This window comes from Xyrauchen texanus, chromosome 5 (genome assembly GCF_025860055.1).
Source record: "Xyrauchen texanus isolate HMW12.3.18 chromosome 5, RBS_HiC_50CHRs, whole genome shotgun sequence".
Classification (NCBI taxonomy): domain Eukaryota; kingdom Metazoa; phylum Chordata; class Actinopteri; order Cypriniformes; family Catostomidae; genus Xyrauchen; species Xyrauchen texanus.
This window is the reverse complement of record NC_068280.1, coordinates 39657729-39684820: the sequence shown is the minus strand read 5'-3', so window position 1 is coordinate 39684820 and position 27092 is coordinate 39657729. Positions and strand designations below refer to the sequence as shown.

The 27092-nt window shown below is 37.8% G+C and overlaps 1 protein-coding gene across 1 annotated transcript; it reads left to right on the top strand.

The window, feature by feature from the left end:
- The first annotated feature begins 311 nt into the window (after window positions 1-311).
- On the top strand, window positions 312-27092 carry LOC127644053 (phosphatidylinositol 4-kinase type 2-beta-like). The gene is made up of 10 exons (XM_052127066.1): window positions 312-803; window positions 15560-15711; window positions 17142-17342; window positions 17492-17623; window positions 17795-17948; window positions 19028-19092; window positions 19429-19528; window positions 20392-20525; window positions 21744-21803; window positions 26321-27092. The coding sequence occupies exons 1-10, from the start codon at window positions 470-472 to the stop codon at window positions 26492-26494; spliced, it is 1506 nt and encodes a 501-aa protein (XP_051983026.1). The 5' UTR covers window positions 312-469; the 3' UTR covers window positions 26495-27092.

The following is a 27092-nucleotide window of genomic DNA, read 5'->3' as shown; positions in this document are numbered from 1 at the left end:
TGACTTTCTGAAACGACAGGAGGGTGAGTAAATGATAAGTATGAAAATCAATAGTATTAAAGGAAAATGTATTTTGATAATTACATTTAACTAATATAAGAATAATAAAACGTTTTTATTATCAAGGGGAGTGAAATTATATGTGACGCAATCTTGTAACAAGAATTTTGTGAGCTAAAATGACATCACTAAAATTCCATCACCTCTTCGTTGATTATTTAAAAGTCAAGCGTTACTGTACCTTTAAGAAAGCTGCCCGACGGCGTGGATAGGAAGTGCGCATGCGTGAGACTAGAGGAAGTCGATAATGATGACGAAAGATGTAGACGTGAAACGACTCAGAGCTCGTCTTTACGGGAAAAATACTCTCTTAAAGACTGACAGCCGGCTATGAAGCGGGGTTCATAAGAGCTCTATCCGAGATTTTTGAGTTTCTCTGGACAGAGACAGAATCAAGCCACTGCCCAAGATGATGGCAGAGTGCGATCCCACCGACGGCGTGCCGGAGAAAGGCGGCGGAGATTTAACTAAGGAGAAGAACTTTCCCCCTTCAGAGCTGCCCGCGGTGCTGTTTGAAAAGACCCGGGCCACACCGTCACTGGGGCTGTCGCTGAACCCCGGGGCAGCGGTCCGGATCTCGGACTCGACGGAAAGCGTTCTGACGGAGCTGGAAGCGGACGGTTGTGGGGAAGAGGCGCTTCTTTTACCGGGACCGGCCGGAAATCTCTCACCCCGAGCAGGTAGAGAAAAGAGGACGCGAAGAAACAGACACAGCTCGTCATCAGAAAACCTGGCGTCTCCAGGTGAGATAATGTGTCACCATATATAATCTGAACTTCATGTTTTCAAATTAAACCGAGGTCTCTTAACCCAGAGGTCTCGCAATTCACATCTCACACACTATACATCTTTCCTAACAAAGTTAGGTTTTGGTTCTATTGTAGAATATCTTATATGTACATGGAATTTTATTTTTTAAATTCAATTTTTGAAGATAAAAAACTTTATTGCATTTGCTCTTACAACATGATTAACATAATATTTCAGTCAACCTTAAAATCAAAGGAAGAAATCAAAGTTCAAAGTAGTGATAAATTAAACAATGACTGACCACGCCTTTATTTGGAGGAAACCACGCCCCCTACGTAATGGCAGATACACTTTTCGTAATTTTGTTGTATAATTCAGTGTGGAAAAGAACGCACTAAAGACCCGGCTGCATTAGTTTCCATAGCAACCGCGAGTGTTCTGATTATGTTGCACGCTGCATTCCAAAAAGATCAGCTAATATACCTTGGGGATCTTTCAAAGGAGTTAAAATACAGAGAGGGGAGCTTTTGTGTGTGTGGTCTCCTCTCCTACACACTGGACACATTTGCATGTAAAAGAGTATCCTCTAAATTCACTCCCACACGTCTTGCATCCTGTGCTGTTACCCCATCTGCTTATCTATTGATTTTGAAAAAAGAACTTTGTCTGTTATGCAACCATTTCCACAGTTCAGTTTACATGCTCTTTGAACTCTGGGCACACATGTGCAGGTGACACCAGAGCAGCTCTTGATATGCATGCGTGGTTGTTTCTTATGTGCATGTGTGTGTGCGCGTGTGTGTGTGTGTGCGTGCGTGTGTTTTTAAATTTAATAATAGAAATCATTATCTCCACAAAGCATGCAAACACTAGATTGTAGTTTGTCAAGAAATAGTAAAATCAAACCTTTTATCTACATGTGATATATTGATCTTTGTTTATTGATATTGATTCAGTATATATTGGTATAACCCTATCTATTTTATAATATCCAAATGAAGGCTACAGTCATGTGAAAAAGTACACCCTCCTTGAATTCTATGGTTTAATGTAAAGCCTCCTCTGCTGGCCTAACATGCCAAATAAATATTTTTCATTATCAATTACCTTTTTGCCTATGTATTTTTAATTTGCTTTCTATAACCTACAAATAAATAGAGGAAAAACAAGGAATTTATCCAGTCAGATTTGATTCCTTTATGCTTACAAGCAACGTGTGATGACCGTTTCGCAAATCGCATGCCCAAAGCAGCAAGTGAGTCTAATCTCCACCCCTTCAGGCCTTCAGATTTTCCACAGAATCCCTCAACAGTGCAAATTAATGTGCAACTAATGTCAGATTGTCAGACTCATCAGCCAATCTGATTGATTTTGGGTGTGATCTTTAGGATATTTCCCAGTCAAGGCCTTCAAGCTGGCCTTGAGTGTATGTAATTCAATAGCGAAAAGCACAAGCTCTTAATGACCAGTTGGCTGTCACTGCCACATCACCACTGAGAAAGATCTTTATGGATTTTAAAACACAAGATGTTCTGCATGAACGTGTGATTGCTTTATTTATTAAACAGGAAAGGAGGGCTGATTTTCACTTCAAGTACATTTTTAAATTTATAGCAACATCAGGAGTTTAAGTGTAAATAAGGCTGCTTGAGCATTCAGTGTCTGATCAAGTTTTGAAAAGTAGTGCTGCGTCCATTCAACACGGAAAGTCAAATTTTACAACTTCCTACTAGGAAAAGTGCAATGGAATGCATCTTTAAGTCAGAATTACAACTTGTAGGCTCGTGCAGAAATTCTCAACTCCGATTTCACGAGATGCAGGGGCATGATGTCACACAAACATGTCGACACTTGGGGAGATCTACAAAGTAAGTCATAAAAATTTACTTTTAAGTAATATCGATAAATGAGTTGGCTTCCACAATGTATGTTCCCCAAAGACATGGGATGTCTTATTCATTGTGTAACTGTGCTTTCTTAATGGCATGAATCACACTGAAGGCCTAGACTTTAACACGGCCCGCCACTGGTATAAGGACATGATCAAAATCATCTGGTCTTTAGCAGGTCTTAAAATTGGGTAAATATAACCTAAGATGAAAAACAACACATGACATATTACACCGTGTCATCAAAATCAGAATATGTGTCATGATTTAACAAAAATAAAGCCAAAATGTAGAAGACGTGTGAAGAATAAAGTACACCCTTTCTGCTTCCAAAGGAATTAAAAGGCTACGTAGAAGCCAGGTGCTGCTAATCAAATGCCCTTGATTAATTGATCATCAGCAAGTGTGACCACCTCTATAAAAGCTGAAGTTTTTAGCATTCAGCTGTGTGTTAACACCATGCCAAGGAGGAAAGACATCAGCAATGATCTTGGAGAAGAAATTGTTGCTGCCCATCAATTTGGGAAGGGTTATGAGGCCATTTCCAAACAATTTAAAGTCCATCATTCTACAGTGAGCAAGATTATTCACAAGTGGGAAACATTCAAGACCCAGCAAATTCACCCCCCGTGCAATGCTCAGAGAAATTGCAAAACAACCGAGTTACATCTCAGACTCTACAGTCCTCAGTTAGCTTATTAAAGTTCATGACAGTACAATTAGAAAAAGACTGGACTGGACAAGTATGGTTTGTTTGGAAGGGTTGCCAGGAGAAAGCCTCTTCTCTCTAAAAAGAACATGGCAGCACAGCTTAGGTTTGCAAAGTTGCATCTGGACAAACCACAAGACTTCTGGAACAATGTCCTTTGGACAGACGAGACCAAAGTGGAGATGTTTGGCCATAATGCACAGTGCCACGTTTGGTGAAAACCAAACACTGCATATCAGCACAAACACCTCATACCAACTGTCAAGCACTGTGGTGGAGTGGTGATGATTTGGGCTTGTTTTGCAGCCAAAGGACCTGGGCACCTTGCAGTCATCGAGTCGACCATGAACTCCTTTTGTATACCAAAGTATTCTAGAGTCAAATGTTAGGCCATCTGTCCAACAGCTAAAGCTAGGCCTAAATTGGGTCATTCAACAGGACCATTATACCGAGCACACCAGCAAATCTACATTGGAGTGGCTGAAAAAGAAAAGCATTAAGGTGTTTCAATGGCCCAGTCCAAGTCCAGACCTCAGCCCGATTGAAATGCTGTGGTGGGACCTTAAGAGAACAGTGCATGCCCGCAAACCTCAATGAACTGAAGCAACGTTGTAAAGAGGAGTGGGCCAAAATTTCTCATTAAGAAAATTATTACTTTTTAAGTTATTGCTGCAAAAGGTGGTTCTACAAGCTATTGAATCATAAGGTGTACTTAATTTTTCACATATGGCGTCTCCATTTTTGCTTTACACAGCGTCATGATTTAACAAAAATAATGTCATGTGGTGTTCATATTATTAACTAATTTTACGAACTGATATGGACCGGATGATTTTTATGTCTTGATCAGTAAAACCATAGTATTCAAGGAGGGTGTACTTTATTTTTCACATGACTGTACATGATCATAGGGCTGGGTATCCATACAGGAGGTTCCGATTTGTTTCCAATTCGTAAGCTCTAGATTTGTATTCTGATTTCATTAATTTTATTGTGGTCTGATTCATCCTTTTGGGTGTATTTCAATTATAATGTCTTTTTCTTGCATATGAAAGACATTTTCTCTCAGCTAATGCTGTAAATTATACAGGGAAACTTCTAATTTCATGCATTATGAAACAGTGCCCAAACTATTCAGTTCAACTGCTATTTATTTAACCAATATAATTATCAACACAAGCAAACTTTCAAGTAAAAGTTTGTTCTTTCAGATTTTAAGAATCGACATCGGGATCATTCAAATGAAGATCAGAAAATGTATTTTTTTACAGTAGTCCGATTCACGTTATAGGAACTGCCTAGTTCACCCAAAAATGAAAATTCTCAATCACTTACCCTGATGGCATCCCATATGTCTTTGACTGTCTTCAGCAGAACACAAATGAAGACTTTTTTTATTTTATTTATTTTTTTAGAATATGGAGCTCTTTCAGGTCCTTATAATGGCTGTACATAGGTGCCAGCACTTTGATGGTCCCAAAGTCACATTTAGGCAGCATAAAAGTAATCCATGCGACTCCAGTCAATCAATGAGTGTCTTCTGAAGCAAATTGATGAGATTTAAATAAGAAACCAGTTGATAATTAAAAAGTTTTTAACTTTAAATTGGTGCTTCTATCCAGGTCTCTGATGCTGTTTGAAATGGCCAAATTCTCACGTGTAAATAAGCACCGCTTCCGAATTCTCGCTCAAACCTGTCGCACTTCGTGTCAGCTGCTGGCAGGAAGCGCTTTTTAAAAGTTTTAATTATTGTTTTTTTTTTTTTATACAAACCTGTCGATTTGCTTCAGAAGACATTCATTGATCGGCTGGAGTCGCATGGATTACTTATTTGTTGCCTAAATGTGACTTTTAGGCATTCAAAGTGCTGGCACCAGTGTACATCCATTATAAGGACCTGACAGAGCTCTATCTTCTAAAAATCTTCTTTTGTGTTCTGCTGAAGAAAGACTGATTGGCATGGCATCAGGGTAAGTGAATGATAATTAAAAGTTTTGGGTTAACTACACTGAATGTGGCCAAAAGTTTGGAATAATGTATAGATTTTGCTGTTTCTGAAGGAAATTGGTACTTTAATTCACTAAAGTGGCATTCAACTGATCACAAAGTGTAGTCCGGACTTTACTGATGTAAATAAATAAAAATAAAAAAATGGCACCATCACTATTTGAAAACCGTTATTTGCAATCAAATCTAGACAGCCCCCATTTCCAGCAGCCATCACTCCAATACATTATTCTCGGGTAATCATGCTAAACCGCTAATTTGCTTCTAGAAAATCACTTGCCATTGTATCAAACGCTGCTGAAAGATTATTAAATGAAGCTTAACGATGTTTTTGAGATTTGTTTTTGAGTTGCCACAGTATGCAATAGACTGGCATGTCTTGATGTCAATATTAGGTCAAAAATGGCACAAAAAAAATCTCTAGAAACTCTTCTGTTAATCATTGTTTTGAGGACTGAAAGCTATACAAAGCTTGAAATTGTAAAAAAACAGAAGATTTCTTACAAGGGTGTACATAACAGTCTTCAAAGACAAAGGACGATATGCTCTAACAAGGACCGAAAGGGATGCGGAAGACCAGATGCGCAACTAAACAAGAGGATCTGTACATCAGAGTCTCTAATTTTAGAAATGGACACCTCACATGTCCTCCGCCGTCAGCTTCATTGAATTCTTCCCGCTCAACACCAGTTCCATGTACGACAGTAAAGGGAAGACTCTGGTGCAGGCCTTATGGGATGTATTGCAAAGAAAAAGCCACTTTTGAAATGGAAAAGCATGAAGAAAAGTTTAGAGTTGGCAAAGAAACAGATATTGGAAAGACTATTTGAAAAGAGCATTATGGATCTTAACCCCATTGAGGTTTTGTAGGATCAGTTAGACTTTAAGGTGCGTGAGAAGTGCCTGATAAGACAGCCACATCTATGGCAAGTGCTACAGGAAGTGTGGGGTGAAATGTCACTTGAGTATCTGGACAATCTGACAGCTAGAATGACAAGGATCTGCAAAGCTGTCATTGCTGCACGTAGAGTGTTTTTTTTTATTTTTTTAACAAATAACTCTTTGTAGTGGTTTAAGAAGTTCTGAACAAAATGTTCAGATTGTAGTAATTCTTCACGTTATTAATGTCCTGACTATACATTGTGATCAGTTGAATGCCACTTTGGTGAATAAAAGTACCAATTTCTTTCCATAAGAGCAAAATCTGCACATTATTCCAAACTAAGCTGCCAGTGTATATCTTTAAGAAACCAGATATTTGTTCTAATTATATATGTACCATACTTTCAACACTCAGGGATTTTGAGGCACAAAAATAATTTTTAAATATTTATATGTACACATTCATTACACTTCCTATATTTTGTTACATGTTTGTTTATATGAACTTCTACAAAATAACAATGGATTTTAAAAGAGACTTTAAATGAAAATGTAGTGTGTGGATCTCATCTTTGGACACAAAATACATTGAAGGAGCCGAAAGTGAACTTTTACTTGCATAAAGTGTACTGACCTGCAAGTACAATATATGTTTGAGCACACGTAAGTCATTTGAAGTTCTCAAATCTAAAAGCTCGAATTTTGCAACACTTTTACCCTGTAACACACATCAAACAGGTGTGTTACTGGTCTGTAGAAATTCTGTAAAATAGAGAATGTTGTGAAAACAGTCTGTTGAAAAGTTTAAGCAAAATCAGTGTTTATGTCAGTAAATGTAACAATGGCATATCATAGCTCAACTTAAGCGATGGTGACTGTGCGATCAGGACCCCCTGCAGCCAAATAAGGTCAATTTCCTTCAGAGTGCGTGCTCACGAGACACAACAATCAGTAAAAATCGAGGCTGATTCTAACTTCAACACCAGCTTTTTATTCAGTAAATTAATCTCTCTGCATAAGTTCTTCATTTCTACACATCTCAATCACTGGTTCGTGAAATCAGAACAGTTACTTGCATGTGGCTAATGACAGACATATTGTAATTTGGTCACACTGCATAGCATTTGGTCTCCTATGTGAGTGATTTAAACTCAATGAAGAGGACTTCCAGCTCCCAGTAAGTTCTAATTCCAGAATTTGACACTATTTATAGCTAGTCATTTTATTTTAATGTGGAAGCAGTTTGGATGTATTAATATACCAGCTGTTCAAAGAAAACTATAGTATTTTCATTGTCAAATGTCTTCTTAGTAAGCCTAAAATAGCATGAGGAACACGAGTATTTGTGAACATTTGTGCGAATCTGGCAGTATGAGCTAAATTCATTAGCTCTTAGTTGTTCATTTATCAGACTATTTCAGGTCTACTTATACTGTTCAGATTGCCTCATTGGTAAAGCACACATGTCTGTATTAAAGAGTTATAAAGACTAGCATTAATGTGTTTTTATCAGACACTCACCTCACAGGGCCTTCTCAAGATCAGCTACAGAAATATTAAGATATGGGATGAATTTAAGATTTCCGCATGCCATGTCTCATGATAAATGACATTGGCTCAGCAGGACATGCTTTCTGAGATGTGTTCTTATGGGTGTGTATGTGTATACTTGTCTTCTAAATGTTTAGTGGGCATCAGAGAGCCTAATGGACTCCCGTTCACCCAGGGAAAGCTGCCCAGGCCATCAGCTGAGTGTATACTTGTTTTACCTTTTAGACCCTATGTTGGCAACTTCATTTGTTTTACTAATGTGTACATTCAGTGTAGATAATTGTGCACCACAAAATAGTGGACTCTGAAAAATGAATGTGAATATTGGGGAAATCCTTGATGAAATACTTAACTCCATGGATGTGATACACTGATTTAGGAGTGAGCAAGTGTGCGTGGTTTGAGCAAGTTGTGATTTTAGTGATGGGTGTTAAAAAGTGACCTACAGATTCTAGCTACTTGAGTTCGGATAGTCTGATCGGAGTGCATGTGCTTGCACTCCCATAATCGGGGCCCAGAGGGAATCTGCACACTCACGTTGGCAACATCTGTCTTTCATACAAGGTCTATCCCTAATCCTAATATGTTGTTCAGTAAATATTTATGCTTATTTTTAATTTTTTTCCCTACCAGTAAGAATTTAGTTCTCTAATCTCCATTTAGGCTAATGCATTTTACTGTTCAAATGTCTCAGATTTTCGTATAAAGTCAGTGCAGAAAATGGTCTGCAGATTCCATCTGTATCTATCCACAACTTGGCTACATATGAAACACTGATACGATTGAGCATTAGAAATTAGTCATTAAAGAGGTTGTATCATTAGAAAATTCTAAAATCGCTGCCTCCTTCCCCTTATAACCCCCCTTTTACATTATTGCTAAAACCTGTGAGGGTGTAGGGAGGCCCGTCGCATAGTCCTCAACACTGCTGTCCACCCAGGGGAGTGCTGCTGCCATCCGCCGGGGGAATGAGTAGCCAACCGCCCGGATGCGGGGAATGGCAGCTGTCCGCGTGTCGAGTGGGAACTGGACTTCCCGACTACCTGGAGTGATGGAGCCGCTGCCAGGGGCGGAGGAGTGCCTGCAGTCCACTAGAAACTTGGGAGGGGGTGGATGGATTACTGGCGTCTGCGAGGGGAGGATGGAATCGACTTCCTGGAGCAGTAAGTCTACTGCCAGGGGCGGACTAGTTTTTTTTTTTTTTTAAGGGGTGCGTATGCGTGTCTCATTCATTGATGCTTCTAGCCCCATCTGTGACCGTTCCACTGTATAATTTATGTGATTATGGACCGCGTTAGAAATGTGTCAACTCGTAAAATACAAGTAGATTGTTTCACTCAAACCAAAGTTTATCCATTTCAACTCACCCAGTGAAACTTCAATATCTTTGAACAGTGTTGGGTTGTTTTGGGTCTTTACTAAATAAATTACTTTTATACCAAAAAAAAAATAAAAAATGTCTGTGTACATAATGTTTTAAATGAAAACTAAATGCAAAATACTAGGAGAAAAGCTTCAATGTGCTTTTTTGGAACCCTAACATATAGCCCAATTCTATAAAATTATTGTTTAGCTTTTAAAAAGTGCCAGCACAATTCCTTGTATTGTATTAAATTAAATTTAGCCTTCAAATGTATAAAGCATTAAATTAAAAAAATAACTAAGGGAGGGAGGGAGGGGGAGGGGGGGAAATAACATTTTTAGATTTTAGGCCTTTTCTTTACACAAACTTCAATTAGCCTGACCCTGTTCTTTAGACAAAAGTCTGCTGAATGACATTTTCAGAATGTTCTACACTTTCTTTCAAGACCATAAACCTAACAGTTCACCTTCAGAAAATGAGCTTTTGAACATTTTATAACTTTAATATTTTAAATCTAACCCTCTTAACCTTGGATCACATTTGCTGAGCTTCTTCAGAATATTTAAATTGCATTATAAATTGATTTTAGATTACAATGTGGTTCAGTTGGTCATTTAAAAGTTGCTAGACAAATATGCGGGACATAATGCAGTTGTGATTGCAATGCTTTAGATGACCGTTCAAAGTAGCCTATTGAATGTCAGGAATGTATCGCATGTAAACCCTGATATTACGTGGCATAAATGTTTTCTTTAATCGCTGTGCACACAGCATGTACACATCGATGGATGGTCCTTTTACTAAGACCGAAAGTTTCCCCACTTCTTGGTGCAGGTTGCCAGCTTGAAAGGGGCCATGGTGATTCATTTTTGGGTCTGAACCGGTGGCAACCTGCGATAGGCGCAACATCAGGACCAATATTACAGTCCTATCAGAAGGGCAACAGCTACCTTTTGAAATTCCGTTTTCTGATTGCAGTTATTTGGCTAATTTCAATGAATTGTCTCAATACTCCCCATTTTGCCAACTTCGATGGAAAAAAAATTAGACATCTGGGAGGCGAAAGGTACACAATTGGCGATAGGGCTGGGTATTGTTCAAAAAAAATTTGATACAGCCTCGTGTGAGCTGCGTCTCTGGGCATAACGGGCATTAAATAGTGTTTTTCTATGATTCCTAAACACAGCCAATCACCGGCACTTCGCTTTGGGCACATCTTGCATTTACATGCTTCTCACTGATGTTGATGAGATTTAACCCCTTAGGTATTGAAATTTGGTACCGAACAATAAGACATTTTTTGATACTCTATGGAAATGGCTTAAGGGCAGTTTTCTTTTACGATAAACCAAAAACTTATGCGACATTGTTTTGTTTATTTTTTTTTAGGCATGACGTCATGCGCACCATTTTTATCGATTTAAAATCAATTTGAATGGAAACTGGCAAAAGACTGCAAATTTCCCAAAAGTTTAAGCATTTTCATTTTATCTATAATAAAACTGCATGAAAAGTGGGTGGAAACTAGCTGAATGACACTGTGTGCATGTGCACTTACGCTTGAGACTGCCCTGTCTGAAGGAAAGATGCCACAGGCAGTCAGAGATTGTCAGCCGCAAGTAAATGAACCGTAACAAATTATTGGTGAAAATATCACCGGTAATTCGATTATCAGCGCAATAATGATATTTTGCTTTTCCCGGTTATAGGCCAATAATATATCGGCTGCCGATCGTGTATCGTGCCCGATTGGCTGAAGTTTATTTGCTTTCAAATGAAGGTACATGCAAGGTAGTCGGATGCATAGAGCATTAGATAATCCACAAGAAGCACAATGTTACTTATTGCCACCAGATGTTTGCGGCAAGTATGCTGACTCAATGTGTCAAAAGGCACTCATCCTGTGAAATCTCATGACTACAATCATCTCTGCATGCTATGCAAACTTTAAGTCAATGTTGTGTTTGCATGTGTAATTAGTTCTTATGTACAATTGTTTTATTTGTTTGGAGAGGTTTTTGGATACTGATACATTTATTTTTGTGATGATATAACATTTTAAAGGGTCCCAATTATCATGAGGAATGTGCAAAACTACCAATTTTCATAATGGACTAGTTGGTAGTTTGAACAATTAGGCTGTATTAAGGATGATGAACCGACATGGCCAAAAGTATTGGCAGTGACATTTTGTGTTTCGCAAATTTTGCTGCTTCAGTTGTTGTGGTGTTTATCCACATCGTTTCTAGATTAATGTGCAGAGTGATCAGATACATTTTAAATAATTGCAACAAGCTTCATTGGCCTCATTGGATAATTTGGGAATTTTTTTTTTTTTTTTTTACCGCACACCCAATTTTCACAGTTTTTTTGGCCCTGACATAAAATAACCAGCTAACACTTCACTAATAATATCAGCAGCCTTGGGGAAAGTGTGAACGAATACTAGTCAGGTGAAATCATTCTATCATTCTGATTGGATTATAAGAGCAGACTGATTGCAATAAAAGGAGGGAAGAAGTGCTTCCAATCATTGTGTTTTTGTTAGAAATGGTTGCCTCCTAATGAAAGACGTGCAGCCCTCATCGCGTTGCATCAAAATGGCCTCACATGCAAGGAAATTGCTGCAAAGAATATTACACCTGAAAGAACCATTTAACGGATCATCAAGAACTTCAAAGGGAGAGGTTCAGCTGCAGTGAAGGCTTCTGGACGTCTCTGAGTGTCCAAGTGCCAGGACCATCTCCTGCTGAGGAGTCTGCTATGGATTTGTGTCACCACCAGTGCAAAGCTTACTCTATATTGGCAGCAGGTGGGTGTGAGTGCATCTGCATGCACAGTGAGGCGAAGACTTTTGGACAACAACCTGCTGTCAAGAAGGGCAGCAAAGAAGCCACCTCTCCAAGAAAAACCTCCAAGGACTGAAATTCTGCAGGAAGTACAAGGATTGTTTGGAAAATCGATTGCCCAGAGAAGAAAAGATGAACGATACCATGAGTTCTGTTTTATGCCAACAATAAGCATCCGGAGACCATCCATGTTTGGGTTGCTTTTCATCCAAGGGAGTGGACTCTCTCACAATTCTGCCCAAAACACTGCCATGAATAAAGAATGGTATCAAAACGTCCTGTGAGAGCAACTTCTCCCAATGACCAAGGAGCAATTTGGTGATGATCCTTGCATTTTCCAGCATGATGGAGCATCATGTCACAAGGCAAGAGTGATAATTATGTGGCTCGGAGATCATTACATTTGAAATTTTGGATCCGTAGCCAGGCAACTCCCCGGATCTTAATCCCATAGAGAACCTGTGGTCAATCCTCAAAAGGACAAGCAGAAGCCCACAAATTGTGATAAACTTTGAGCACGAATAAGGCATGAATGGATCGCCATCAGTCAGGATTTCGCCCAGAAGCGGATATCTAGCATGCCAGAGCGAATAGAAGAGGTTATGAAGAACAAGAGACCACACCGTACATATTGACTCTTTGCATATATTTGTTTTTGCCAATAAAAGCCTTTAAAACTTATGAAATGCTTATCATTGTTTTCCAGTATACCATAGAAACATGTGAAAAAAGAATCAAATAAAACATTTTCAAATGCTGAAATACTTTTGGCCATGGCTGTACAGTACTGTGAAATGTCTTAAGCACATAAGATGTTTCACAAAAGCGTTTGTCTTTTAGTTGCTCATTTTTATCTTCAGCTTTAGTATGTCATTAGGAAATATAAATGTTAGACTCCCAAACATTACTTTTGCAAATAGAAAAGATTATAATAGAAGAACAGGGAGTCCTGCAACAGATGGCATTGCCCCCTAGTGTTGTCACGGTACCAAAATTTCAGTAGTCGGTACCAATACCAGTGAAATTTCACTGTACTCGATACCATTTTCGGTACCAAAGCAAAATACAAAAACGGGTTACTAAACAACATTAGCAGCAGAACTAAGAACAAAAATATGCAATTTAGCAACACTTTAATTTAAATGTATTTTTGAATTATAACAAACCTGAATATATGCCTAAAATATTTTTGAACACTTATATAAGATTTGCTTCAACTTTTAATTACAATTAAAAAAACAAGTACTAAAAAACTAAACCTAAATAAACAAGCATACAATAGAATGAATAAAAAATAATTTCCAAACTAATGTGCGAAGTGCTCTTATTAATAAAGCTGCTTTTGCCATTTTTTTTTTCTTAAGAAATGCGCATATGAGAGAGGGATTAAATAATGCAGCTCTATTAGATCTTAAGCTTCCGTGCTCGAGGGACATGTGTCCCCGAGGCAGAGTCCCTCTCAGCCGGGAGCATTTTCAATCTCTCCCCCTTAGATTGGGACATTCGCGCAACTTATAGAAGAGGCATCGACCACTCGGAGAAATGCCAGTTTCTGAGTTTATAGTTATTAGCATGATCTGCTTCTGTATTATTTGAACTTTAATAACGCATTAAATTTTACTGCATTTAAGATGTAATGCGGGGATGTTTCATTTAAAGAGCTCCGCCTCCGCTTATTCCACAATGGTACATGCTTCTGAATGGTTTTATTTTTATAATTCCCTAATACTTTGGGATCTACATAAAATAAACTGTGAAAGTTTAGAGTGCATCTGGACTGATCTGTGTAATTCTTCCTCAAAGCGTGAACTGCTGCTCTCACGCGTCATCGTTACAGTTTATTGTGATTTTCATGTTACTTTAAATGAGATCAAACGACTATTCAACAACAAACATTTTCCTTTCAGTTTTGTATTTGACGTTTCAGCCCTAATGCAAATGATAATATGCTTTTAAACTCACCTGCTTTAGTTGCTTGAATAAATCTGGGTGTCTTGTCTATTCAGGTGCTTTAAGTTTGTGTTTCCTCCTCTCGTCTGAAAATTGCGAGCAGCGTTTACAAATGGGTTTTTGCTGATTCTATGAGGTTTCACTAACATATGAGTTTCCAAATCTGGCTTTCCACTTTTCGACAAGATTCAGTTGAGACTCCGCAGCAGCTTTGCTTGTCGTCATCTTTTTTCTTATTGTGAGCGTTCGAAAGTTCCCGACTCTGATTGGGAACCAGGTAGACTCGGTACCCCGGTACCTCCAGAAATTCTGGTATCGTAATTAATTCTTGGTTTGGTTTACCAGTATTTTTTACATCACTATTGCCAACCACAAAGCCCCCCACTTAACATTGTGTTGGCTATATAATTTCAACATTTAATAGGCTAAATGGCTATAACATAATTTTGCACAAAACTATTAAAGTATGAAAAAAAGAGCGGTTCCGACCCAGTGGCACGAAACCACTCAAGTACATCCTGATCGTAGAATGACACACTTAAACATAACCAGAGTGCTTTAAGGCGATCCTCATTGCCCATTCAAAAGCGCAGAACTGTGCCGGACAGAATCTCAAACAAAAACGGTAACATTACTCCCAGCAGAGGGTTTGATGTCTGACAGTGACCATCTTGTAATGTATTGTTGATGTGGCACTTTGATTGCTGTAACGGTAGCTCTTAAAAGGGCTAAACCTAAATCATTAAGGAGACAAAACGTCTTGCTGAGGGTTTTGCTGTGCGGACTGTTATTCCCTGTTAAGCGTAGCAAGTTATCATGCAAAAACACTCCAAGAAGTTGTCTTTTTAATGTATTTTAAAATTGTGTCTCCCATTAAAACCACCACTAAAAATATTAATGTTAGTAGCCGACCACACTAATCCACTACTGTCAATTAGTTCACCACCCTGGCACATCCCTAGTAGCTTTTTTTGTTTAGCTTGCATGTATCTTTGCAGTGGGTTACAATATAAACTAAACGGTGGTCAGAGCCCATTTGTAAGCTGTCAGTACCAAGTAAAGAAAATTAAGCTACTACATTTGTTGGTCTTTTAGATCATTTGCTTTGATATCAAACCTTTCATCTGAGGCCTATGCATTTGTAGCTTTTTGCACCCTGTGATCACAAATGCCCAGTGCACTTTTAATTTGTATCTTTTTGAACAGATGAAACGGGCAAGTAAATACCACTGAGAGTTCCAGCACAGATTCTCCTGTTTTTATTTATTAATTTTTTTAGTGTTTGAATAAATTGCATGGTCAATAGTGATTCAGCTTTGAAGCTACTGTTTCTAAGAGTATGTTTAATTTTTGTTCCAGAAATTTGGCCTTGAGCATGAATTTCATTCAGTGATGGAAATTGTTAAAAGAAAAGCAGTCCCCAGTATGTTTGCTGTTTCACTGTGTGACCTTTTGGAGATGAGGGGACTCATAGGAATACAGATTTACAGTAGTCCAATGAATTCACGGTGCCATATGCTTAAATCACTCTGTGTGTTTGTGTATATAGGTAATAGCACTGGAGAATTCAACCATTTCCCAGAAGACCCAGAGTTTGGAGAGATTATTCAAAGGGCGGAGCAGGCGATTGAAAACTGTGTCTTTCCTGAACGTATCTCACAAGGATCAAGCGGAAGCTACTTTGTGAAGGATCCCAAAGGGGTGAGTCTTTTTGCTTTCTTAGTGTTGAAGGTATGCCTAATAGTAACTGTATAAACGAGTTGCAATGCAGTGAATGAATTAGTCGCTTAAAAAAAAACAAATACAAAATAAACCATCAGAGCTGAAGATCCCATTTTGTGTTACTGTTAACAAAAACTAAATTAAAACTTTTTTTTGATTGCCCATCAAGCCTGCAGTAGTTTATATGGATCTTTTGCTCTATTAGAATGATTAAACATAAGTGCCACTATATTTGAAACTGTGAAAAACACAAACTACAACTAGAATTATTCGGCAATACAGTAGATCACTGTAATTATAATTTACTTTAAAATACCGTAAATAATTCTAAACCTTTTCGATTTTTATGGCAAAGTAGATTTTTCATCAATTAATTAAAATTCACAACACTGCTGGCATAATGACACATGCGCAGTCTGATGTAACCAAAGTGGATAAAGCGTGGATGGAGGAATGCAGCTGACCATTTACCTGCCTTCAACACTTCCAACTTAACCATTTTTGAAGTATTTGGGCTCAATAAAAATGCAGAGGGATTGTTGAATGAAGATTGTTTCCCTTTGAGCAAAACATGTGGCAGTGAAATGTGCACTCATCTGCGGGAGAATCACCCCGTGCAGTTCAACGAGATAAATGTAAGTTGTGACTGTTTTTGCAAACTGAAAGCGAACACACTTAAGAGACAACTAGCTAAGTGACCACTAAGATGACATGGTGAACTGTTGTTGCCATTGGCAGGTAATTTGTAAGAGTAATTTGCTAAAACTCCGCTAGCTATACAGTAATGTTTTTATCTTGTGGCACAGTGATGTGTTGAGTTTAAGTTGGCCATACAGTGCAAGTGAATTTGCGGATGTTAAATTGGTAGCTAGTGCCTAGCTATATATTAGCAACTGGCTTGCTATCAAGGAAAAAAAAAACATGCATATTATTGTAGTCAATTAGCTTTTTAATGTTCTAAGTTCTTTTGTTAATTTTTAAAATGTCACTTTGTTATTGAAAAAATCGAATTAAACGAAGATTCTTTCATCCAGGTTTTTAATGTAGTTCAATACCGTGACACTATACCTTGATAAAAAGCTTAAATTATTGTGATGTGAAAATTTGACACTGTCACATGCCTATGTAATATATAGGTGGAGGAAATACCTGCTTTTGTTTTCTTAAAACACTACAGTGATGTACGCAGTTTATGCCATTGTGCAGTGTGCATACGATGTCCTGCTGCAGTCTTTAGCATAGGGTTATGCATGCGTGATCACCTCTCTCCTGTGAGCTCATAAAAGATGCATTATGAATGTTAATTTAAAAAAGAATTAACAGTAATGATCTGCAGTAGCTGTATCCAAAACTATAATTCAAGTTTGTGTTGCAGTCGAATTATTTTTCTTGTATCTTCTTTCCTGCAGAAAATCATTGGTGTGTTTAAACCAAAATCAGAGGAGCCTTATGGTCACTTAAACCCTAAATGGACCAAATACTTCCATAAACTCTGCTGCCCCTGCTGTTTTGGCCGTGGCTGCCTCATTCCTAACCAGGGCTACCTCTCTGAGGCAGCTGCCTCGCTTGTGGACCAAAAACTGGGATTGGGGATTGTACCCAAAACGAAGGTGAGAATGGCAAGGCAACTTGCAAACTATAAGCTTTGGTATAACTAGAACTTAATTTCACTAATGCTCAAGTTTTGCTGTAAATAGACTAGAAGAATGGAATTTATAAATGCATTTAAAAAAAAAAAAAATCTGCTTTGCCTCAACAGGTTGTATATTTGGCCAGCGAGACATTTCATTACAATGCGATTGACCGTGCTAAATCACGTGGTAAGAAATATGCACTGGAGAAAGTACCCAAAGTCGGTCGTCGGTTTCACAGAGTTGGCCTTCCCCCAAAGGTAACAATTTACGTCATTGTAATTATATCCCAATGTCAAAACCACCAATATCATCTACAATTTTAGTGTGTGTTAGAGAAAGCAATGAAAAAATTTAACAAACTGCTCAATGGTTTTTGTCTAGAATCAATATGGTGTCTTCAAAATGTGTCTGGTTTTTCTGTCATCTAGGTGGGCTCATTTCAGTTGTTTGTGGAGAGCTATCATGAAGCAGACTACTGGCTGAGGAAGTTCGAGGCAGAGTCTCTTCCAGAGAACATGAGAAAACGGCTTCAGTTTCAGTTTGAGAGGCTAGTGGTGCTGGATTATGTCATCAGAAACACCGGTATTGGATGTTCATGATCTTCATTAACCTCCTGAGACAAGAGCATGACTGTTGTGTGCATTTTCCATTTCCCTTTTGGATTTGTAACTAGTAGCACCTAATAAACATGCAAAAAAAAAAAAAACGCAATTCTACAGCAAATAGTTTTCCTAAAAATGTATGTCAAATATATGTGGACAGCAGGACTAAGTTCTAGAATTTTAAATAATACCAAGCTGTAGAAAAACAGATTATTTTAGTCAAATTGTTTGTTTCCAGGAGTGGAAACATCATCTGCAGAATGAAACCTGAACTTTTTGTCAGATTTTAGGAGTGAATGCACTTATCCACTCAACAGGGAGCATCCTATAGCTCTCCATGCAGCTGAGTTTAACCTCCAGTGTGCTTTTTGGACTGCACTGGTCTCAGAACAGTTTGAAATGCATCCTAACTCCATATAAAGCCTCTGAAAGCCAAACTTTTTCAGTTGATTCTCATTGTGATAATTCACAGTAAATATAGGATTTGTAAGGAAAAAATGCACATTAGTGTACAATCGCAAATATATATATATATATTTTTTTTATTTAAAATGTAAATAATGTATACTTCATATAGTAGTATTCTCTTGTTCTGCCTACCTTTTTTTTGTAAAAAACAAAAACAAAACAATCATATTACAACCGCATCTTTTTTTTTTTTTTTTTTTTGACTGTAATCACAATCCTCATTGAAAACAGTAGGAATAGTAAAAGTACGTGACATGTACAAGGAGATTCGGGAGGTAAAATGTGTTTAAGTGTTTAATACCCATATGATTTTTTGCATAGGGATATTATATTCAGAGTATAATTTTATATATTTATCCATCGATGTTGGCTTAAATTAGATCAGGAAAGTTTCTTGACTGCTTTCTGGAGAATTTTTGTTTTTATTTATTTTTTTGTGACAATGTTGTTTCCTTGTAGTTTCCAGACTTTCAGTTATCTGACTTACCTCCCTTTTCTCTTCTTTCTCCCATTATGCCTGTATGAGGAAAAAATGCTCATTGTTTTCTGTGCCTTTTGAAAAGGTAATCTGATCTCTCTTGGCTTCTTCAGACAGGGGGAATGATAACTGGTTGATCAAGTATGAGAAGCCAGGCGATGGAGATTTGGCAGACAAGGTGAGCTGGAGGATATTTATAGAGCTGCTCTGTTTGCAGTGCTGGCCGGCGTAAAGATAAATGCCGTGACAGAGAGCCATGTGCCTGCGGTAATGGAGTTATAATTTTAGTAAACATATACAGGCAATTGGTATCTTCCTACATGTACAGTAAATCTCGAAGCATTACACCATGCCAAACACAAGACTGCTTCAGGATTCAGGATACGACTGTGTACTGGTTCCTTCCACATGCTGGTGCTTGATCAGATTGCTGCAGGGTATATTATATTGGTGTAATGAAGATTGCTTCCCTGTCACAAGCAAATGCTGAGTTTAGCTTTCTTTATGTTCTTAGGAATCGGAATGGACTGACCCGAAAGACTCCGCCATAAAGATTGCAGCCATAGATAATGGTTTGGCCTTCCCTTTTAAACACCCTGATGAGTGGAGAGCATGTAAGGACTTTTATTTATTTTTTATGAAGGACATCTACATTGTCTCATAACCAGAGTTATAGTTTTGAAAATTTCAATGGTTTCATAAATCATTTTAATTGTTTAGGTCTTTGTTTAGGTGAGTTGTTCATTTTAGTTTTCATTTACACCTTGCAGTCAAATGCATCTACACTGATCGGAGAGAGATCTGATAAGTTACTCGTGCAAAATGGAAAACGCTACTTGCATATTACATCAGAGGCTGTGTTAACTGAAAATCCTCCGTCTTTTAGCAAATGTAAAAGAAATTGGATAATTCAAATACTTTGCATCACTTTGACAGTCAGGGTTTTTCCTTCCTTGATAATTTTTCTCTGTCAGCCAAAGCTAAATAATGCCTGGTTTCACTTGATTTTTGCACACTTTTGAGGAGAGATGAGATCTTGTGCATTCTAATGGAATAATTCATGGAATATTGTTAATTATTCAGGTGACTATTTCACAACGGCAATGTCTTTTGTACCAGAAAAAGGCAAGAAACCACATTGCAGCACTTTAACGTTGGATTACTGTAGTGTAACCCTCACATAATTACTTGCATACAGTAGTTGTATCCAGATAATATAAATGCATTTGCACCATTTTTGAATGTGGTCAGAATCTGCCATGAAACCACTTCTGAATGTGGTTTTAGTGAGCCAATCACAATGCTTCTGGGGTGCGTTTACACCTGTCATTTAATGTGGTTAGGTGTAGCCCGATAGTGATCCGATTACCGAAAATGCATGTTATTGCAAGGTGTAAATTGGGCCTTAGATCACCATTTGTTTTAAATATTTGTGATCGTAGTCTGTTAAGAACCTAGTGTGACTTTGTTTGTGTAGATCCGTTCCACTGGGCGTGGTTGCCTCAGGCTAAAGTGCCATTCTCCCAGGAGACAAGAGACCTTGTGCTCTCACGCATCTCTGACATGAACTTTATACAGGACCTCTGTGAGGACCTTTATGAGATGTTTATGGTAGGAGATCTTGCCTTCAAATATAATTTATCTCTAACCAGAGCTGTGCTGAATGCATTCTTACCATTATGCTTTTAAACTTGTCCAATTGTAATAAGGAATGTGCAAAACTAAAATTCGCCAACAGATATTCAACAAATAAATAGGCTAAATCACTTTAACCTTTATTGCACCAAACTACCATAGTCCTCAAAAACAAGTAGAGATGTATAGAATATGCACAATAATGGAAACATTACTCAAGCGGCTGATTTGAAATCCAAGATTTGATGTGAAAATAATTCTCTTGAAATATATTGTTGAATTTGTTACATAAGCATTGGTTTGATGGCTGTAGCTGTGATGTTTTAAAGGGATGAATTTAGAGATTAAACTTCTCAGACAGGGTTTTAACATGCTGCTGACAGTCATGTTACTCTTCTGACTCTTAGCATCCTGTCAGTATGATAAAACGCTCTGAGAAGTTGCATCTCTTAATCCCTGTTAAAGGGATAGTTCACCCAAAAATGAAAATTCTCATTTATCCCAGATGTACTTGACTTCAGCATAACACAAATATAAGGGAATATCTCCAGTCTGTCGGTACATATTATGCAAGTGAGTGGTCACCTGACCTTTTTTGTAGCTCCAAAAATCACAAAAGCAATCCATATGACTTCAGTGGTTAAATCTATATCTTCTAATCTATGATAGGTGTGGATGAGAAACAGAATGATATTCTTTTTTTTTTACTCCATATCTCCACTTTGAGATGTGAACGTGAAATTAAACATGCACCACACGTGACTTTTAGATGTAAATTGGAAGTGGAGATTTAGAGTAAAGTACTTCCATTTTAATGTTTCTCACCCACACTTATCATATCACTTAAGATATATAGTTAACCACTGGAGTCCTATGGGTTACTTTTTTGTTTCCTTTGTGATTTTTGGAGCTACAAACGTCTGGGTACCAACCACTTGTGGACCTGCAGAGCTGAGATACTAGTCTCTAGCCAACTAGTTGGTTGTTGGATGACTAGAGGACAATCCTGACCCATTCCTAATTGTAATTAATCAATCAACACTGTTTTCAATTAAATCTGTGTGACCTTGACCATTTGTTTGCAGTGCAATATGTTGATCAATCATTGAGCTAGAATGCTAAATATGGCCAACGGATGGATATCCTTATTAAATATAAATCAGTTGTTACATTAACCACTGTATGCGTTTTCAGGCTGATAAAGGATTTGACAAAACCATGTTTGAGAAACAGATGTCCGTAATGAGAGGACAGGTAAGTTTGAATGCCTTGAGATTATTTTGCCCTCTGCTTTATCTGTGTGGTCCAGATATAGCAATGTGTAATCAAGTTTTTCATTCTCACTAAATTATGGAGTCCCTATAAATAATTCACAGCTAACGTAGATTAATACTCCCAGGCAGACGGCTATTTTCAGCCTATCACAGCCGAGACATGGACCCGGATTCAGACCACACATTTTGCCGCGTCAACAAGTAAATTATCTTGTCTTGTAGCATTATGAGGCAAATAATGTGTGCGATTTTTGTATTTATTTTTTTGGTATGAAACTAATTGTAACATCGTAATAAATCAATAAGCCACTCGAGGCAGTGTGTCCCAGTTCCATGGGTAAACGTGGTAAAATGGCTTCGAAGGCGGCTCATCTAATCATAAATGAGGCGAAACTATCGTTTTCTAATGATGTTTACCACTGTCTTGCTTGAAACAGAAAGGTTTACACCAGGTCAAAGTTCTTTTTAAACAAAATGATTTGCCCCTCTCCTGGAGAAACATTTATTAATATTGCAACCATATTTGTACCTTTTTTAGAACTGCGAAATCTCATTAAGCTAGTATTGGCTCAGTGCATTTACTGTAGGTATGACTTGACATTTGGGCCTGGTTTCAGCTAGAGACGTGGCATTAATTTGTCAAGTTCTTGTTTACCTAGTGTGTTAACTGTTCCTGCTATGTGGTTATTGTTAAATCCAATCCCTTCTAAGCTCTCCAACGTAAACAGTGCTTCTAGCTCTCTTTTTCTTGCAGTTTTGGATTCAGTTTGTGCAAACATTTGAACGTTGGTCACGCTGAATACCATGGCCAACTAATAATGATCTAAACTTTAAATGCATACAGTTTTACAAGCAAACTGACTGAATGGAATGAATGACACTAGGACAATCATAATTTTATGCTGTGTTGTAGAACTGTGGTTCTTACCTAGTTTTGCTTCAGGACCCATGTTTTACATTGGGCATTATGTGGTGACACCAACATTGATCTGTATTTATTGTTGCCTGGAATGTATTTCGTTTACCTCATGTAGTGTATATTTTAGCATCAGTGTTATTTGGCTAGCGTTGACTTGAGGGACAGATTTGCTTTTGACATGAACAACAAAACATTTAGAAAAGCGCTGTCTCCTCCCTTAGAAGTTGTTAACCTTTTATGGTATGCATTGTTCTAATGATGGAATTATTTATTTTTATTGTGAGACATACATTAATACATGACATACAAGAAGAAGAAAAAAGAGAGGGAAACATTGCCAGATGGCAACTCTGTACCAAAATGAAAATGGCCCAATGATTTGTGATATTAGAATAGCCACCATTTATAAAAATTCCCAATGGAAAAATGCATTGGTGCAGTTCCACAGTATAGAGTTGCCATATGGCAACATTCATATTCTAATTTGTTTTTGTAAAACTGTATTGGATGAAGTTGATCAGTTAACATCTAAAATAATCTAACTTATCAAAGATGCAGCAAAAATAAAATAAGTTACCAAAAATCATTGTGTAGAACAAATGCACCAAAATGTGTTAGAGCAATTTGTAGAGCACCTCAGCATGTGTGTGCAGTAAAAAAGTCTTCAAGACAAAATCAGATGTCCTGTGGCTTAAAAACATTATATTATTTGTTACATTAAAGACTGCCCTTTCATTTCCAACAATGCATCTTTTCAGCTGTTTCTAAAAGTGAGAAAGTGATAGTAAATTGTTGATGTATGGTTACACCGTACCATACAGGGTTATGGTTACACCGTACCAATAAGGCTGTCAATTTAACGTGGTGAATAATTTTAAATTAATAATGTGTCAAAAATGAGCACAGTTAATCATGCCACTTGACTACGTACATTTCTTAATAATGTATACTCCTACCAACAGAGTAATTCAATCTTGAAGAACCACCTTCGTGTTTTTGGGAGTCACAGTCAGCAGGGGGGGATTAGGGGTGGAGGTAGAGGTGGGGTTAGAGCCTCAGTAGCCTGCTAAGAACAGTTCCTAGCGCACCTCTGCAGTGGGCGAGCACAATTCTAAATTACATGTCTTGATGACCAATGAATTAGAAGTTTCAAACTGCATTTAACTTGGCTTTGCATCCTAAAAGTGAAGCATTTATACACAAGACACTTAAAAACCAATGAAATTCAGTGATATCACAGTTAGGCTCTCCAAAAGCATCTGTCTGACACGTGTACTTGGACCAACTAGAATAATACAGATGGACAGTCAGACACCAGATTGCTTGGGTTAATGATGGGCGTAGTCTGCTTCCACGTGACTCATTCGGTCCTCAATACTCATGCTCATATTATTTATTATTATTCCATAATTATACTGTATTTTGAATTCTTTATTTGGGGGTATTCTCAGCAAAATATTGATATGCCACTAATTTAGTTTTATTGTATTAATCAGCTTCTTATTTGATTCGATTAACTGCCCCGTATGTTAAAGGGATAGTTCATCAAAAAATGGAAAAAATTCTCATTTACTCACCCTCGTGACATTTCAGATGTGTTAACTAACTTCTGCTGAATACAAACGAAGATTTTTAGAATATCTCCACTATGTATGTCCATGTAATGCAAATGAATGGTGACCAAACCCTTGATGCTCCAAAAAATAAAATCACAAAGGCTGCATACAATTAATCGAAGTCTCCAGTGGTTAAATCTATATCTTCAGAAGCGATATGATATGTGTGGGTGAGAAACCGATAAATATCAAAGTCCTTTTTTACTATAAATTTTCACTTTCTGGAAGGATTGAAATATTGACCTTCTTTCACCCAAAGTGAAATAATAATATTAATAATAAACTATAGTTTTGGTAGTTATTTAGGACATTTACATGACATGAGTAATTTTTCCAACAGGTGTTTACAGATAGATTGGTTCACATTTAATTTACTATATCACAAGTCAAGGTGTACCTTTGGATGCATTTTAAGGCCTGTCTTCAAACTCAATGCCTCTGCTTGACATCATGGAAAAATGAAAAGAAATCTGCCAAGAAACCTCAGAAAAAAAAAATTGTGGACCTCTACAAGTCTGGTTCATCCTTGGGAGCAATTTCCAAGTGCCTAAAGGTACCACGTTTATCTGTACAAACAATAGTATGCAAGTATAAACGCCATGGGATCACGCTGCAATAATACCTTTCAGGGAGGAGACGCATTCTGATGAATGTAGTTTGGTGCGAAAAGTGCAAATCAATCCCAGAACAACAGCAAAGGACCTTGTGAAGATGCTGGAGGAAACCGGTAGACCAGTATCTATATCCACAGTAAAACGTGTCCTATATCAACATAACCTGAAAGACTGTTCTGCAAGGAAGAAGCCACTGCTCCAAAACCACAGATTTTGGTGATATGTCCTTTTTGGCCTGATGAAACCAAACATAAAAGATGGTCATTATGACCAAACAGTTAAATTTGAGGAAAAAGTATGAGGCTTGCAAGCTGAAGAACACCATCCCAACCATGACGCAGGGGGTGGCAGTATCATGTTGTGATGGTGCTTTGCTGCAGGAGGGACGTCATGAGGGTGGAAAATTGTGCGGATATATTGAAGCAAAATTTCAAGACATCAGCCAGGGAGTTAAAGCTTTGGATGAATGTCCATTTGGAAGACCCATTTTAACCAAGCATACCTCAAGTTGTGGCAAAATGGCTTAAGCACAACAAAGTCAAAATATATTTGAGTGGCCATCACGTAGCCCTGACCTCAATTCAATAGAACATTTGTGGGCAGAACTGAAAAAGCCTGTGCAAGCAAGGAGGCCTTCAAACATGACTCCTTTACACCAGTTCTGTCTGGAGGAACGGACCAATATTCCAGCCACTTAGTGTGAGAAGCTTGTTGAGGAGTACCTAAAAGTTTGACCCAAGTTAAACAATTTTAAGTCAATGGTACAAATACTAACGAAGTGTATGCAAACATCTGACCCACTGGGAATGTGATGAAAGAAGTAAAAGCTGAAAAAATTATTCTCTACTATAATTCTGAAATGTCACATTCTTAATATGTAGTAATCCTAACTGACCTAAGACTGGGAATGTTTTCTACAATTAAATATCAGGAATTGTGACAAACGGAGTTTAAATGTGTTTGGCTAAGGTGTATGTAAACTTCAGACCCATGAAAAAATAATAAAATTAAAATAGAAATCAGGTCACCTATACATAGCTGAGATATTCTAAAAATCTTTGTTCCGAAGAAAGGGTCCTACACATCTGGGAGGGCATGGAAAGTTTTTTTGTTTTGGAAGTATCCCTTTATTTATTTTTGCTATACCATTTATGTACATTTATATAATTGGTTGCATTTTAGCATTGTTTTTTGCAATGTTGTCTGCAACCCAATTAGAATAGGCTTGCGACACATTTTTGGGATGTGACTTGCCAGATGAGAACCACTGTAGGATCTACATAAAACATACAAAACACCCATGTGTCCTGTATATCTAAAATCGGTCTCATCTGTTCTTGCCATATAGATCCTGAATCTGACTCAGGCTTTGAAGGACGTGAAGAGCCCCATCCAACTAGTGCAGATGCCTCGTGTGGTGGTGGAGAGGAGCCGCGGGGGAGGACAGGGTCGTGTGGTCCAACTGGGCAATGCTTTTACCCAGACCTTTCACTGCAAGCGACCTTTCTTCACCTCTTGGTAATGGGGCCACACTAAGAGGAGCAGGACTGGATTTACGATGGACAGAGGTCCTTCAAGGGGGATTAAGATGCACTGGATGGAGGACTTTTTGATAAAGACTTCCAGGGTGAATGTAGCAATGGAAATGACTTAAGAGGCCTTTTTTTTCTGAGCCTTTTCCCAGAATTCTCCTCCTTAGCTCATTATGGGTAGAGCAGCACCAAGTGGGAATGTCAAAAGGGAATTTTTGTGTGGCAGCAGCCTTGCTAAACTGCCAATTATTTTATAAATATACTGTATATAGAGATAATTTAAAGTAATGATTCATATAAACTTGATATGCTTGAATGTAACTTGCAAGTTTACATTTTACACTTCTCTTAAAGACATTTCATCACCAAGGATTACTGGTGACTGTGGTATTTAATATGATGAATGTATTTGCTGATTATGTAACTGGATGCTGGCAACAATATACATTGTTAAAGGTAGGTACTTTTGTAGACCTGGTTAAAGGTATAAATTCCAAAAATGTGTTTTTCTTCCCTCTCCAGTGTATGCTTTTTGGATTCTTATTCCAGCTGGATGGTAAAAGTAGAGCTGTATATTTAAAATAAAGT

Coding starts and splice junctions, on each gene's coding strand:
- LOC127644053 (XM_052127066.1), top strand. CDS start 470: ATGATGGCAGAGTGCGATCCCACCGACGGCGTGCCGGAGAAAGGCGGC. Junction 17,949..19,027: donor TTATGTCATCAGAAACACCG/GTATTGGATGTT, acceptor TGGCTTCTTCAG/ACAGGGGGAATGATAACTGG. Junction 20,526..21,743: donor ACCTTTATGAGATGTTTATG/GTAGGAGATCTT, acceptor ATGCGTTTTCAG/GCTGATAAAGGATTTGACAA.